This window comes from Glycine max, chromosome 9 (genome assembly GCF_000004515.6).
Source record: "Glycine max cultivar Williams 82 chromosome 9, Glycine_max_v4.0, whole genome shotgun sequence".
Lineage (NCBI taxonomy): Eukaryota > Viridiplantae > Streptophyta > Magnoliopsida > Fabales > Fabaceae > Glycine > Glycine max.
Window position 1 is genome coordinate 41,193,352 of NC_038245.2, and position 16,620 is coordinate 41,209,971.

The following is a 16,620-nucleotide window of genomic DNA, read 5'->3' on the forward strand; positions in this document are numbered from 1 at the left end:
ATATAAAAGTTAAGAGGTTTGTGTAATTCATCCTTGGAGAGTGTCTAGAGAAAAAAAAAAAGATTTTGTTGTTAAAGTAGCTGCACAAACTATAATATTAATCTCTTCCACTTTTTTTTAAAAAAAATTGTAAAATGGATATCATCAAACATGTGAAATTTACGTATTGATTTGAAAGCTTTGTTGTCAAGTTGAACCCAAGACATGTTAAATATGTTATTATTAAATTTCATATTGGTTTTTTTTCCTGAATTTTTGTTAATTTTATATTATATGTGATTTTTTGTTTGTTGTAATTTATATTCTTCTACTCATTTTTTATTCTAAATCTCTGTTGATTTTATATTTATATGTGTTTTTTCCATTATTTATATTCTTCTACACATTTTAATTATGGTTCTCAAATTTTGTCCAATTAGGAACAAATAAGCTTTTCTACCAATTTCTTGGATTGGTATGGAGACGATCTAAAAGATATGTTAATTTAAATAACTCATACGAAAATACAAGGGAGATGAAAATTGGTATTGGACACACTCAATTTGTTATCACTAAAGATGACAACATCTTTTTATTACTTGATAGGCAATCGATTGTGATGTTTTATTACTTGGGAGAAAATGATTTTCATACTAGGATATTTGATATGAAATTATGTGAAATTATTTATCTCTTTGGATTTCTAGAAGTTTTGCCACCTGTGAACAATTTTATGGAGGACCTCTAGCGAACACTTAAGCTAGATTTGGTTCCTAGAGAGGTATTGATTTCTTTTTTTTATATACTCTACTTTTTTTTTTGTTCCTCTAATTAGGTTTATTCAATGTCTTTCATTAATATTTTTATTAGGAAATGTTATGTCTGGGTATATTTTTCTCTCATTTTTTTGTCAAAAATTGACCTTGATGACACACAATTGAAGGATTCCGAATTTTTTTTTTTTTTATAGAAGTTGAAGTCATAAAAACATTTGATATCAACGTTTACTTTTCTGGAGCTTTGGCAAAAAAATTATGGATTTTACAAGCTTAATGGAAACATAAAGTCCATGTCTATTATATTGGACAAAACAAGTTCGAAATGAGCCTTCATGACCAACAAGGTATTGAAATTCAATATTTCATGCCCATGATGGATCTAACTCTCAATTCAAAATTAAATTTCATATTCAGTATCTGTGATGGATTTTGACTCTCATTCTTAAAGTGGGTGTGATGATATATATTTTGCAAGTGAACATAGTAAGAAAATTTGGGTAGGTTATTGATATATATTTTGTTAGATGTTAAAAGACATATTTAAAGTTATTTTTACATTTCAATTTATTTTAAATAATTTTCAGGCATATTTAGAGTTATATAATTTTTTTAATTAAAATTAATTCAACAATTTTATTAGTAGAAATTTATATTTATGATTTTATATAGTTATTAAAGATATTAAATTTAAATTTATGAACTTGTCGCTATACTAAGGGATATATATTCAAATCACTAACTACACACACGATATTCTCCCACTCCTAAGTTACTAATTATAATTTTTGTAAAACAAAAAAAAAATATTATTTAAACATACAGATCATACAAATACAAAGGTTAAGGATATTCATATTCAAATCTTCTCCATAAATATACAAAAATGTTTATTCGTTGCATAAAACATAAAATCTCAAACTTTTACTGTGATTAATATTAATAATTATTACTATTATTGATTATTTATATACTATGTTAAATTTTATGATTAAATTGCCTAAAAAATTTATTTAAGAGGACAGGTAATATGTACAATTATTATTATTACTATTGTATTGTTGTTGTTTGTAACTTGCGAAACCTTTTTAGTAACACTTTAGTCCTTGTAAAATGAGTAGCATATTATCAAATAAAACAATATTTAGATTTATTTTTCTTTTGACTATTAATTTCTCCAATGCTTTTATAATTTTCTAGCACATTGTTAAACTTTTTAATTTAATACCTAGCGAAAAAATTGAAAAATGAAAATAACATTTTTCTATACTCTTTTAAATCAATTTTATACCAAATTTTAATTACTAAGTCATAACTAATTATGTTAAACTTTTTTAATTCCCAAAGGAAAAATTGAAAATAACATTTTTTATACTCTTTTAAATCAATCTTACACAAAATTATAATAACATTTCTTAACTAACACAAAAATGAAAAGTCTATATATTTTTTAATTTAAACATTAGTTGATTTTTTTATAAAAAAAATACTGACTTCAGTATCCAATCTTTAAAATTGTGTCATTTTTTTTTTCATATTCACCGTAAGTTTTGTAGTGATTTTATTAATGGCCAAAATTTGTTATGATCATTAAATTTTATTAAATCTTTACATTCATAATATGTATCTTTGCTTGCAATAATTAAATAAAATTAATCATGTGTAGGAGATGTGATATAAATCATTAGCGAGAAAATATTTCTTCCAACATGCTACAAAATTTAAGTATGGCAAAAAAATGTTAGCCACACTTTCATAGATCAGTTAATTATGCTTGGTGTGCAGAAAAAGATGAGTGAAAGCATCAAACACAACCAAACCAATGGATGTTGCACACTTAGGATTTATGGTATGTGCTTTCTTTCATGTTGTCATTACTGTCGCGGGAAGAAAACATAAATTTAAGTTTGGATATTCTTTTTTTTTTCAAATTATAGTAAAATAAATAGACCTCGTGATGTTCACATCCCTTAATTCTTTAATATAATTACTACTTTAAGTTTATCTAATTATCAATTGAAATTTAAAGTAGAAATATCAGTTATATCATTAAGGTACATTGATCAAACATTGATCAATCTCTTAAACTGTGCAATGGTACTAGATTTATCATTACAAAAATAAATAAATATATTCTTAAAGAAAAAGTTATATCCAAAAGTAAATTTTTAATCACTTTATTCAATAATACTTAACCATTTTTTTTAGAACATACAATTTAATTAAATAATTAAATTTAATATTAAAAAACTCTTATCCCTTATATCACACGGTAACTTAACTAGTTTTTTCGATAAAGAAAGAAAAAAATGTATTAATTGTTTTTTCTGTATTTATTCTACATTAACATGTTTATATGACCATATCTATATTATAAAGGCATAAAGTCATACCTCAAGCTTTACGTGTGTTATAAATAAATTACGTGAAAACTAATACGAGCACAAATTTATATATATATATATATATATATATATATATATATATATATATATATATATCAATATATATTAATATGCGCCAAGCTTATAGTTACAAGAGAGCTTTTCAAGCAAATTGATTATACTTCCCGATCCATTAAATCGTAGATGGCTTCTCAGTTCTAGCTCACTGACTTAATTAAAAGTATTTGTTTTTTAATAAATGAAATCAAAGTATATAATAAAAAAGAATCAATCAGGATTCAGGAGAAGACCTTATCTCACGCAAGACACAATCATTATAGTCTTATAGACTGATACTTCATATAGAAACATGAAAGATAAAAAGGGTTTGCTTATAATTTATAAGAATATCTTTTGTCCACCGGTGCATCAAAAAACTAAAATTCTGAATATATTATAGCCTATATTACGTATCTAAAACAATGATCGCGCAAGATTGCAGAGTAAAGATGCTTTTGAAAATTATATTTCAGTCTCTCTTTATTCCCCAGTCCCCACCATCAGCTCACAACCAATCCCTTTGCAAATCTCAATTTATTTGTATCTATACATCTCAATATGAAGTGGATTTAGTTTTCACCCAATGTTTCTTTGGTTTGAAGGATGTGAAGCACTTTCGAACTCTCACACTAACACAATTGATGGGCTAGATTTGAGTATTTTGATTACTAAGACCAATAGATCGAGAGCATTTTGATCAACAAGGGCTTCTAACAAAGTATTATTATCTTATCACTCTATCAGGGATACGGATTAATTTTCAAATAAAAATAATAAGTGTGTGCTTGTTTTAGCTTTCAATCACTTTCCAATACAGTTGAACGTGAATGAAACAAATGGTTTGATTGACAATTATCATAGCTTTAAACCAAAAAATAAACACAACTTAAGTAACTGGGTCTTTTAAATATATTGGTAGGAGACATTCGCATATTAGAACAGTTTAATTCCGAAGATAGAAAGTATCTCATCTAATCACATGTTTTTTTCTAAAAAAAATTATCATGAAATTAGTTTAGTTCTACATTTATTGCATTCAATTTAGGGATATATAATTGCGTTGAGATGAGTTTATTTGTATCTCTACTACCAAAATTTAGATTGAATCATTTACTTGAAAGTGAACCTAGCTAACACAACTATGACTTGGTAACAGATAAAACTAGATCAGCCTGACTTGCTGACATAAGATATCAATCTTAACAATATGAAGATGCTTCTATATCTTCCTAACAATTTGATGTGAAAATGGTTACTTATGCACGATCAAAACATCATACCAGCTGAGTTATAATTAACTATTTACTTTATTTTAAAAAAATATAATATCATAAGGCCCCATAATAATAATGTTCACCGAAATTTAACCAAGAAAAGTCTAACGATAAAATTTGAATTCAAAACTTATATTATATATAAAACAGATTGATCTTATCATTACAGTTTACACAAGTCGACAACTATCGTTGTCAGCGTCGACTTTGTTTGAACAAATGGACCAGTTTTTCGGGCAAAGAACAGTCACGAGGTTTGTCATTTTGTAATAATTGAAGGGTAAATTCGTCATGTAGCGGGGGTAGTGGTATCTATGTTTCAGTTCCACCTCCGCCACTACAAAACTATACTTGCCGTTAAATGTCGGTGAACGGCGTCGTGGTCCTCGTCTCTTCCATGCAACTTTATTTCCTACACTAGAAAGTTATCAAAATAAATAATAAAATCTTTAGATTAGAAAAATGTTGCCAGATGCCAAGTCTTAGCAAAAGTGCTAGTTTATTGAAGGATTTTTTCATTCTTTATCTAATAACAAATCATTATTGCGATAAGTTTTTGTTCGTTTAGAATTATAGAAAGAGCAAAAAATAAATTTTAAAACAAATCATTCCACCGTTTCACAAAGTGTCAAGAAGAAAGAAACCCAAAAAACGTATATGGAGCCCACTATTTTTATAATCCATCAATTTTGAACACAACGAAGAGAAAGTTGCTTTTATAGTTTATTTTATTAAAAATATTTATTCCTTTTGTTTTTTTACACAATTAAATAAGATGAAAGAAAAATTTTATCTTTTCTTTTCCCTACTAAACAACTTTAAAGTCACATCTCTTTCTGCTCATTTTCTTTCCTTATTTATTTATTTTCCTATACTAAATAAAGCATAAAAATTATACTGATGCTAATTTTTAATTGATGATAATGTAAATTATTTATACTAAGGACTCGTAGAAATAAAATTATGTTGAATAATTTAATTCTTTTTATTATACGTCGAAAAAATGATAACAAAAATATGATTACACAACTTCAGTAAAATAAACATGTTAACACATATATCTATATTTTTAAGAATATTATTTAGTTGTATATGCATGTACTTTTTTTTATTGAAGAAAAGTTGTATATGTGCTAGTACATGCCTTTATCTTCTAATTTGATTCTTTATTTAATTAGCTAATTATTTATATACTTGTTAGTCAAGACTCGTCACTCAAATGAGTCCATCCTTTGAAGGAAATAAAGAATAAGGGAATATAATATGAGACATGTTTATCACAACGCTTAGTATGATGTTTTTCTTTTCAATACTCAATTAAAGGTAGAATTTGGTTTACGGATACAAAACAACAAAATATGAAGTGGTTTATTTTATTTTAAAATATAGTTTTTTAAAATTTTAATTTCATGTTATTTTTTATTTTTAAATGTATCAAATATAAAAAAAAAATCACATGTATAAGATACAGGGGAAATGTACTATTTTTCATACAATACTTCTCTATTTCACTCCTATTTATATATGAGAATAATATAGGGTTTTCTTTTTACATGGAGTATTGATTGCATTTTTTTTTTCTTATTTCTTTTCCATTTCTCTCAAATCAAATACCCATCCAATTCATTCTATCTCTCACTTATTTTCATTCATTCTATTTTTTTTAGTTCTTATTTTCATCCACCTTATTACCCTTCTCTTCTCCTAAAATAGATCCCTTAAACTTGCCACTTGCTAGCTAGGTAATGTGATCACGTAACCCAAATTTGATGAAAGAGACTAAAAACAATGAGGAATATAGTTGTTGAGGAACAAGATTTGTCAAAAGAATTGTTAAAGAGACTAAAATTAAATTTTATAAAAATATAATGGACTAAGATGGTGAAGGAATAAAATAAAAGTAAATTTCATAAAAATAATTAAGACTAAAAATATAATGTATCTAAAAACTACATGTGGATGCCACATTAGAATTCAAGTGGTTTTATAAAAAAAAATATTTTTAATTACCAAGCACGTGAAACAACTAACAATATTTTTAACTTATTTAATAATTGTGAGTTTAAGTATGTAATTATATTATATGAAAGTTTTATTGTATATAATAGTTTTAGTCCATTCAAACAAAATAATTTCCCATTGAAGACATATACTTTTAATGTGTTATATAATCATGCTTGAAGTTTATATGTTAAGAGTCAATGGACAAATTTAGAAGAATAAAACGTTGATTGATAATAAACATTTGTTGAAGGTTCATACAGAAAATAGTTGCAAAATGCAAATAATTAAAAATAAACGGTAAATCAACATAACACAATATTGAATAACTTAAAAAATTAATAAGATTATAATAAAATAATTTATTAGTATGAAATATTAAGATAGTAATTAAGAACTTGAAAAATAAGAACTTTATACATAAACTGAAAGCAAACAAATAAAGGGAAGTGTTTTCGTTATCGAAAAAAAATTATCCATGAATTATGGCTATAAATAATGTGCTTCCTAGAATTTTTTTTTTACATGAATTCAAATATGCATATTATTAAGGTCATGGGTCAAGGATACAAAAGGAGGCAAGGACCAATGCAATGCGGAGTTTCTTTAATCTAGCAGAATACGTATAATCATTTTAGTTAGTAAAACAAACAATATCTTTTCCAACATTTAACAATGAGCCCGTCTAGCTCAGTTGGTAGAGCGCAAGGCTCTTAACCTTGTGGTCGTGGGTTCGAGCCCCACGGTGGGCGTTTTGTTTTTCATAGTTATTTTATTATACTTACTTTAATTAGCTGCGAGAAACGATTTAGTTAACATCTGGTTTTTGACTTATTATTTTGTCCACTAATGACCCAAAGTGGGTTCCAACGGCCCAAAATTCTAGAGTAAAATATTCTTACTTAACTTTAGACACAAGTTCAGATTTTCTTAACGCCATTTAAATTTTGAAGTAAGAAAAAAAAACTGGATTTATATTTAATAAAAACTTACAAAAATAAAAATTAATTGAAAGTTGAAAAGTTATCTTATTAAATTCTAGTTAACAAGTGTAAAATGACATAAGAGAAATAAAATCATGATTTAGTTAAAAAAGATAATAAAAAAATTTCATAAATATATTAAGGATAAAAGGAAAGAAAATCTAAAATGCTAAAATTAATGTCTTAACAAATGTTATTTTAAGTAGTATTTCAAGAAGAAACATTAGAAATTATATTCAGCAAAATAAGGTGAAGAAGTGACCGAAGCTAAAAAGCTAATTTATTAAAATATAAGTGTAACCGTTTAAGTAACTAAAAAAATATAAAATGACACAAAAATAATAAAATTATGATTTATTTAAAAAGATAATAAGAAAAATGAATAAAAATATTCACAATAAAGAGAAAAAATATAAGACCAAGTAAACATAATCTAACAAATTACTAAAAAATTATTTAACAAAAATTTAAACAAGTTCTTCATTTAATAAAAAAAAGTAAAAATTAACTTAAATGATTGAACATAATCACGAAGAGAAGAAAAATGAACCCCTAAAATGACGCTGACTATACATATTTATTTGTGAAAACTTGATGAGTATATATATGGGCACATGAGTATCATTCCACACCAAACCTTTGAGAACAAAAGTATATAAAATAATTTTAAGGATATGATAACTAAAATTCAAGCTTCGGACTAACAATTTTTTTTTTTATAATTAGTTTATTCAAGGTTTGGACTCACCAACAAAAAATTATCTATTATTAGTTTTTTCCAAGTAAAAAAGGTCACATGTATTAAAAAAACATGATATAAAACTTTTTTTTCATTTAAAGTAAAAAAAATGCCTCTTTCAAAATATATTCTTTGTTGAACTAAATTATTATACCTTAAAAGCAAGACAAAAAAACTTAAGTGAACAACATATATCATAAAATCAATAAGCACGTGAATGGTAATAAGCTAAACTATTTTTTTTGGTCTTTTTAACTTTTAATTGATTTAATTTAATCTTTTACTAATACAAAATTTATTTTGGTTCATTAATTTTCAAAACCATGTCAATAGTCCTTTTCGACTAATTGACATGACAATATTTGCGAAATTAGACATGCCACTTTCACTTGGGGCAAAAATTCTTTCTCTTGTTTATAAGTGACTCAATTTATTGCACCATTTGCCCTTTTTTCACACTGTGCCTTTTAAATTTTAATCAATGTTTTTCTTTTTGAGAATGAATTTTAATCAATGTTGTTAAACTAGATTTTAATCAGTGTTCCATTCTTTTATCCTTACCTAGTAGGGTAAGACTTTTGCCAAAAAAAAAAATAGTAGGATAAGATCATAAGACTTGTGTTGTTAAACTAGATTCAAACTTCAAGCTGATCCAGCCTCTGAGTATTAAAACCAATGTATAATTGTAGTTTAATTTTGTTTTTTACCAGTAGCTTAATTTTGTTTAAAATAATTACCAGCTCTCAAGTTTAATTCTCATGTCCTTAAAAAAATGTTTAATTCTATGCATAAAATTTATACTTAACATTTAACAAAATCAATGCAAGTCATTAAACTGGTGGTATCGGTTCATTTGTTTAACCAAACCTTGCTTTGACTTTTGTTCTTAATTATCATAAAGAACAACGCCTTGTTGATAGTGTTATCTATGGACCTAGGACTTGCTTCCAACAATGATATTTTCACGTCATAATATTTCTACACATTATCCTTACTCCTCTTTATACAAATAAAAAAGGGATATAAAGGTAGGTGTAAAAAAATTATGGCACGATGGGAACATTACTCTTTTCACCTTCAACAGGTGAAAGTATTAACTGCTTTTTGAATTGTTTTCTTTTATCACTACAAAAATTTTCCCGTTTGCTGAGTTATAATTTCTTCATGCCGAACTTGTGACAAGTCATTGTCCTTGGAATATTTCAGCTAGCAACAACCTCACCACATTAAGTGTAGACAACAGAAAAATCCAGTGTTCTAGTGAGGAAGTTGAAGTTCCATAATGCATAATTTGCCCGTGAAGCACATAACTGTCTCATGAAAAATGCCACCCTAATAAGTGAACACTGAACACTACTTCCAAATGTTGTCCCTCGAAAACAATCCACTAGTCCCAATTATGGTGGTCCACCAAAACAAAAAATGTGACAAATATCAAACACCTCATCCTATTGCAATTAGTGGGCGTATCAAATGAGATGAGTGTTTGCATGAGGCAGGAGGAGAAAATCTAATCCATATAACCATACATGCATAGTTAGAAGTAAACTGCAAAATCATGTAATTTTGTGATCATTAAATAATTTGTAATCCTAATTATTCATGTATGATTGTGTGGTCATGATTTACTCTCCTCTTATATACCCTCTCATTATAAACACTCTTCTCACTTGATACACATCCTAGAATTAATAACTGAGAAGGATTACATTCCTAAGCAAAACCATAAAGATTCAAATCTACAAAATGTTAAGTTTGAGATCCTCTTTTGGCTCAGGTTATAGCTATGAGGATAACATTGTAAAATGCATGGGCAGTAGTAACAAACAAAGCAATAACAAAGAAAGAGAGATGGGCGGTAGGAGGTTGGTTGATGAAGAGTGATCAGAGATTTCTGATGAATCCACAGCAAGAGGCATTCCGTCACTATTTAGAGAGCAGGATTGAGGGTAAGAGCCATCAGTGTTTAACATCAAAGCGCGGAGAACCGCAGAAACCGTGTGCATATAAGCTGTCCTATTTTTAGCCAGAAGCCATGTCAAGCCCATAAGCTCACAATCTTTGTTGTGGATCTTGGTGGTCCTGTCTTCTGCTTTGCTTGAATTTGAAGTCTTCTTGTTAAGCTGCGTACAAGTAATATTTCAATGAGAATATCAAAAGAGGTTGCATATGATACGAGTGATTACACAAGGGGGTTTGGTGCATCAAAGCTTCTTAAATAGTAGTATCTTGGTTGGTGTAACATCCACGCATAGATAAATGGTTTCAGATGCACATCAAGGCTAATACACTACCTAATCAAGGTTTTTAATAACTGTGGCAATATGCAACTATTAAATTATTTTTAATGAAGCAGCAAATCCTGAATAATATGTTTAAAAGCAACAAAAAAAAAACAGTTGTGACACCTCGCTTAAGACTTCAGATGATAATTTAAGATTCTGAAACAATTGCAAGGGCGACAAGGGACAACATTTTTGCAAACTGCTAATTATAAAATCAGAAACAACAAGAATGACAAATCCAAAAGAAGCCACAAATGATGTTGTCATCTTAATCCTCAAAACTGTATGTTACACATCAATGCAAATGAGAGAAAGAAAAAGAATAAAATTAAAATTCTCTGTTAAGGAACCATCATTTAAGACTGGGATAGGCTAATAATAATAACAGTCAATTTGACAAATAGTATGGGGTCTTTTAAGTTTTAACAATTAGCAAAATGACAATATCTGTCATAATAAGACCATATTATTTGAGTCGTTTTCATACTTAATCCAAAATAGAATAAGCAAAAAGGACTGTTTCTATGTTCTAACTAAACTGTCCTCTTAATACCATGAATCCAAAACTACAACTTAATTTGAAGTACCAAGATAGCGACATTGCACTTGCTTAATATTTATATTAAGTTTGTGTAATAACTTCAACACATTATTAGAGTTAATACTGTTTTCCTCCCTAAATTCTCACATGGAAAAGAAAAGAAAAAAAGGTTAATGTGCTACAAAAGTGTACCACTAAATCACTAATCCAGTCCACTATTGGTTCTGTTCTATCCATGTTCGTGAACCACACAAGCTCCAATGGCGCGTGAGGAATTGTGCAAAAGCTTAGAAAGCAACCAACATCACAAGTAAACAAAAGCAAGACACAACTTTACCAAGTACCAAGCATGAGCGAAGAAGTCAAGAAGATGAAGATGAAACCCAAACCATCTTGATCTTCTTCAATTTTTCAACAAGATCCATCAAATTCCAAGTCACAATAATGAACTAAGCAAAATGGCACCAAAACATGAAAACACGCCCTAGACAAAAAAGATAGTCTTTTTTTAATATATATAGAAAAATAAGGAAAACTCACCCAATAGAGGGTATTTAGGCACTTAGAGCAGCCTCCAAGACCTGGTAAGCCATTAGCATCTGTGGTGCTACTTAAGCAATTCTTCTCCAACCTTGTCACACTTGCATCCCCAACAAGTTCCCCACTTTGGCCAACAGAAAATGAATCAGGACATGTCAAGTGGTGCAGCCTAATGCCACAGAAGCAATACACGACATCACAAGTCTCATTAGGCTTTGTCAGCTCAACACCCCTCAGTTCCAAGGCCTTTCCCAGCTCATTCACACATGTTTCTGAATCATCTGGGAGCAAAGGCATAATCATGTCATATGCTGATGTGGCATGGCCATCATGACCATGACCATTATTGCTATGGCTATGGCTATGACCTGCCATGCTGCCTAGTGCAGTGGCAGAATATGCAGAATACAGCCATGCTGCAAGCACTGGACAGCACCTGCTGTGGTGGAGCTCCATGTCAGCACCACTTTTGGCACCACCACATGCACTCTTGATCCCATCAAAGAGCTCATCTGAGAGGGTGAGAGGGCACCCTGAGACTTCAGATTGTTCAGGGAATGCAGGGATTGTTGTTGCAGGTTTGGATGGGGTTAGCAAAATGGGGTTAAGGGTTGTTGTTGTTTCTGAGTCAGGGAGGCACAAGTAGCAAGGGAAGAAGAGGAAAAGGGTCTTCAGGAAAAGTGTCAATGACATGGTGTTAAACTTGAGAGATTGAAAGGAGAAGGGAATGGAAGAAGAAAGGTTATGTCTTGTTTCTCTCACCAAAAAAAGAAGAGGATGTGATGATGTTGGTGTAGGTTATATGGGTAGGAACCAAAGGGAAAGGCAAAGAAAAATAAAGGGTAAAAGATGGTGGAGGTTCTTGTGTATAATATATAATATATAAAGATTAAAAGAAAAGGAAAAAAGAGTGGTGGGTTGTGGAAAGTTTGGCAGTATGCTACCTCTTTTAGTTATAAAGTACTCACCCTCAGCTAAGTTTAGAGAAGGGTTTAGAACAATATAGTATCATGACCAAATCATTCATGGAAGAACTACATTTGATTTAGGTTGTGGTCTTGTAGCTTGTTTCAAATCATGTTATATAATCTAGAATTACTTCAGTCAGTGTTCCGGAATAGGATTTTTCAGGATTAGGTAGGAATAGTATAAAATTGGTAATCTATTAGACTCGTGACTTATTCATTGAATTCAATTCAATGGAGATCGGAAGATACACGGTCTCTCAAGCTTAAATACGAGATAGAAAAAGTCTAAAATGTAAAATCAGATAACTCATTCAATTCCTTCAATCACTTAGTCCAATAGAGTTAGCATAATTTTAGAGAAATATTTAAATGAATTAAGTTTGTAAAAATAATTCAGATCTTATTTTTTTAAAATTGAGTTTTCAAGATAAAATTTCACTTTCAATTATATTTTTAGGTAGTCTCAAACATTTTTTAAACACTTCTGCTAGAAATGCAAACCCAAAATTAATCTTGTTAAGTTATAATTTTATGGTTATTTTCTCTAAAATTATTAGTATTTCGTTTGGTTGTTGTGTGATGTTTGGATTTGAGAGTACGAAGATCAGTAAGTAAAATGTATTTAATACATGGCATCGAGAGTGCAGATCCGGTTAGAGTTTTCACATTTTTGGGAGGGTTCTTATTCAATGAGTAACGCAGAAGTGCCCATATCTTAATTGTTCCACCAGCAGTTGTTGCAACCTTTATTCTTCTCTTACTCTTCGGCTCGTCGCTCATAAATCCTAATCATGGAAATGAATTATGTGCTATTTTCGCTTTTTAATTTCTTGTGGGGTATGTATATATATATATATATATATATATATATTATAAGTGAATAACTGTGATATATTTTCCAAGACTTGATTTTACTTGATCAGTTGTATTATTATTATAAGGATAAAGTTAAATATTATATAATTTTCACATGAAGAATTTATGCTTTTATGCATCATATGAATAAATTCTATCACTAATTACATGCATCAACTAACATAAAATTATTCTAATTGACTTAATCTATGATTTTTAGTTTGAGTCCTAGACATATAATTGTTAAAAAAATTGAAATACCAAAAAATTGACGTTATTATGTTACAAAAGGAAAACTAAATGAAAAATATCCTACTTATAATAATTATATAAGCACATCATTTGAGTTTGGATTTAAAGAGTTTGAATTTAATCTCATTCTAAGATTTGAAAAATTATCCTCTTATCTCAAATTTTTATCTATAAAAAACATTTGAAGGAAGTGATTTCAAAACCTAACCTAACTGAATTCTAATGCTAGGATGATATCATTGTGAGATTTATTCAATAACATTTCTATCTGTATTTCACTCTATTTCTAAGTTGATTGATAGTAAAGGGATTTGCAAAAAGCAGTACACATTCCTGGTTCAAAAGCCGAAGCAAATAGTTTATTTTAGAAGAAAAAGCAATTAGTTTTTTTTTCTTGTTTAATTAACTTGAGAATTTCAGTTTTCTTTATTCTCTTCTTTTTCCTTATGTGCTTTCAACAAAGTTGTGGGTTCAGAAGCCTGTCAAGGCCTGTTGTAATTTTCATTTATTCGTTAAATTTTGCACAATCCATTATCTATATATAATAACTTTTGAAAAATTTTAAAATAATTATTTTAAAGTAATTTAAATAATAATCTATGATTAAATGAATTTTAATATATAGATATTAAATTCTTTTAATTTTTTTAAAAAAGACTAATAATTAATATTTTTTTGTTTAAATAGTCAGGGTTGTGACTGTTTCCTCTTTCACTTTCCTCAAACTTTCATTTTCTCTAGACAGATAATGGGACACCTCTAATCATATTTATCGAAAGTATAACAAGAAGATTCTAGTTGTGAATTTCCATATATTCTTTATAAATTTTGTAAGGTCGATCTCTTATGTTATAGTTTTTATTTGTCTTTACGGTCATTATTTGAAACATCTTATGATAATTTTTCACCCATTACTTGAAAAGGGTAAAGAAATTGTTGACCAGCGACAGACAAGAAGTTCAGAAACTCCAAGGGACTTTAAAAAATATTACTTGCTTCTAATAATCCCTCATTATATAACCTAGTATAAAATACATATAATAATTCTTTGAATTGTGTTGCATTGATACTTATAAGTCATTGCTACATTAAAATTATTGCCATATTTGTATTTGATATATTTATTCAATATTTTTAGATAAAGAAAATATTTTAAGCATATGTAAATATGTTTAAATTTGATTTTCATTCTCTAATATTTTTATTTAATCTTGATCTTTATAAATTTTAGAAGTGTCACATGCAACTATATATATATATATATATATATATATATATAGACAGGGAAGGATCCACTTGAGACACAATGGAGATAATTACCCCTACAAATTTTTAAAAGCCTCTTAATATAATACATAAGTATAATTATAAATTGTTCTTGGAATTCAATATAACAAATTAATTTATAATATAAGTATTGTTTTCACAAAATTTTATATATGAGTATTGTCCCGATCGATAACATAATATTTCTGGATCCGTCTAAACACATAGGAATCATTTTAAAATTCCTTAATATTTTATGCTTGATCGAGTTTTTTTTATGCATAACTGTGTCTAGAGTTCCCAAAAGCTGTAAAATATATAAGCTCTGAAACTTTATATAGGAAAGTGTTTTTGACCCAACTGCATATTTTTATGTTTTGACCCTTCTGAATGTTGTCCATGATTTTTAAATTTTTCTACTTCGAAAGGATGCAATAGTAGGCTATATGAGAATTGAAAATTTAGTGTATAATCTTTTATTCTAAGGATCTCTATGCAATAACCTAAACCTACATAGTACATAACATTCTAATTAAGGATCTTTATGCAAAAATAAATTTACCAATACATACTGTTTGTTTTCTAATTCTCTCTCTCTTGGTCATAAACAACTAGTTTTTCTTTAGCAGGCTTTGAGCTCCGAGCTGTTGGAAGAGTAGCACGCTTTGCAGTCTAAAGCTGCTAAGGAAACGAATGGTAGCAAAGCAAAAGGCTTCAGACTCTCTTTCTCATAATGAAATTTTTCTTTCATCAACCAGCTAGTGGTTATGTCATGTGAAACCCTTTACTGCATATTCAATAAAAAAAAAGGGACACCTTTTATTGCATATTGGATCAAGGTGTCGCAATTAATAGTAGATAATACACTCTTTTTTTCCCCTTCTTCTTCTTTTATATATATATTTTTTTGTGTGGGTTTATTTTTTCATGACAAAAAGCATGGGATTAAGCACTAGTATGTTATGTTTTAAACTACAATTTTAATTTTTTCATTTTAGGCTAAATAGTCAAATTCGTCTCTAAAAATGTAAAATATTAATAAATTGATCCCTAATAAATAAATAAATTTAATATCTAAATATACAAAAAATGCGATAAATTAATTTTGCAAATAATGTAATGATTAGGTATGACAACGGGGCGGGTCGGGGCCGGATTTTGTTTACCCCACCCCCGCCCCCGACTCTCCATCCCCCCCCCCTCCCACGCCCCTGAAATTAATGGAGGTGTATATTTACCCCATCCCCATCTCTAACGGGGTCGAGTTTTCCCCTCCTCGCTCCGCCCCCGACATTTTTATAAAATTTTATTAAAAAAATATAATTTTTCATAAAATGAAAATATAATTTTAAATAAAACATAAAATTTAATCTAATAGTTTCATATTTCAATGTGTTATATATTAATTATTAGTGGGGCGGGTTTGGGGACAAGTTCGGGGCGGATATTGATAATCCCATCCCCGATCCCAAACCCGACTTTGGCTATCGGGGAAAATTCGACCCCGACCCTGGTCAACTCGGATTTTTTCCGTCAAAATCGGGGTGGGTCCCACGGGTTCGGGTTTCGTTGCCATGCCTAGTAATGATAAATAGGTTCCTAAAATTTACAACTTAATATTAAATGGGTCCATGAAAAATATAACTTATTATTAAATTAGTCCTTCAACATTATAATTTAATGATAAAATGATTTCACAAATTTAAGACAAGACTAA

General features: G+C 28.7%; 1 protein-coding gene and 1 non-coding gene across 2 annotated transcripts; one reads left to right on the forward strand and one right to left on the reverse strand.

Moving 5' to 3' along the window:
• Positions 1-7,153: 7,153 nt before the first annotated feature.
• Positions 7,154-7,226, forward strand: TRNAK-CUU (transfer RNA lysine (anticodon CUU)). The gene has a single exon. It is a non-coding gene; the product is annotated as a tRNA-Lys (tRNA).
• Positions 7,227-9,562: 2,336 nt separating this feature from the next.
• Positions 9,563-12,571, reverse strand: LOC100813726 (uncharacterized GPI-anchored protein At4g28100). The gene is made up of 2 exons (XM_003534099.5): positions 11,563-12,571; positions 9,563-10,319 (listed from the first exon to the last, which is right to left on the reverse strand). The coding sequence occupies exons 1-2, from the start codon at positions 12,253-12,255 to the stop codon at positions 9,981-9,983; spliced, it is 1,032 nt and encodes a 343-aa protein (XP_003534147.1). The 5' UTR covers positions 12,256-12,571; the 3' UTR covers positions 9,563-9,980.
• Between the last annotated feature and the right edge of the window lie 4,049 nt (positions 12,572-16,620).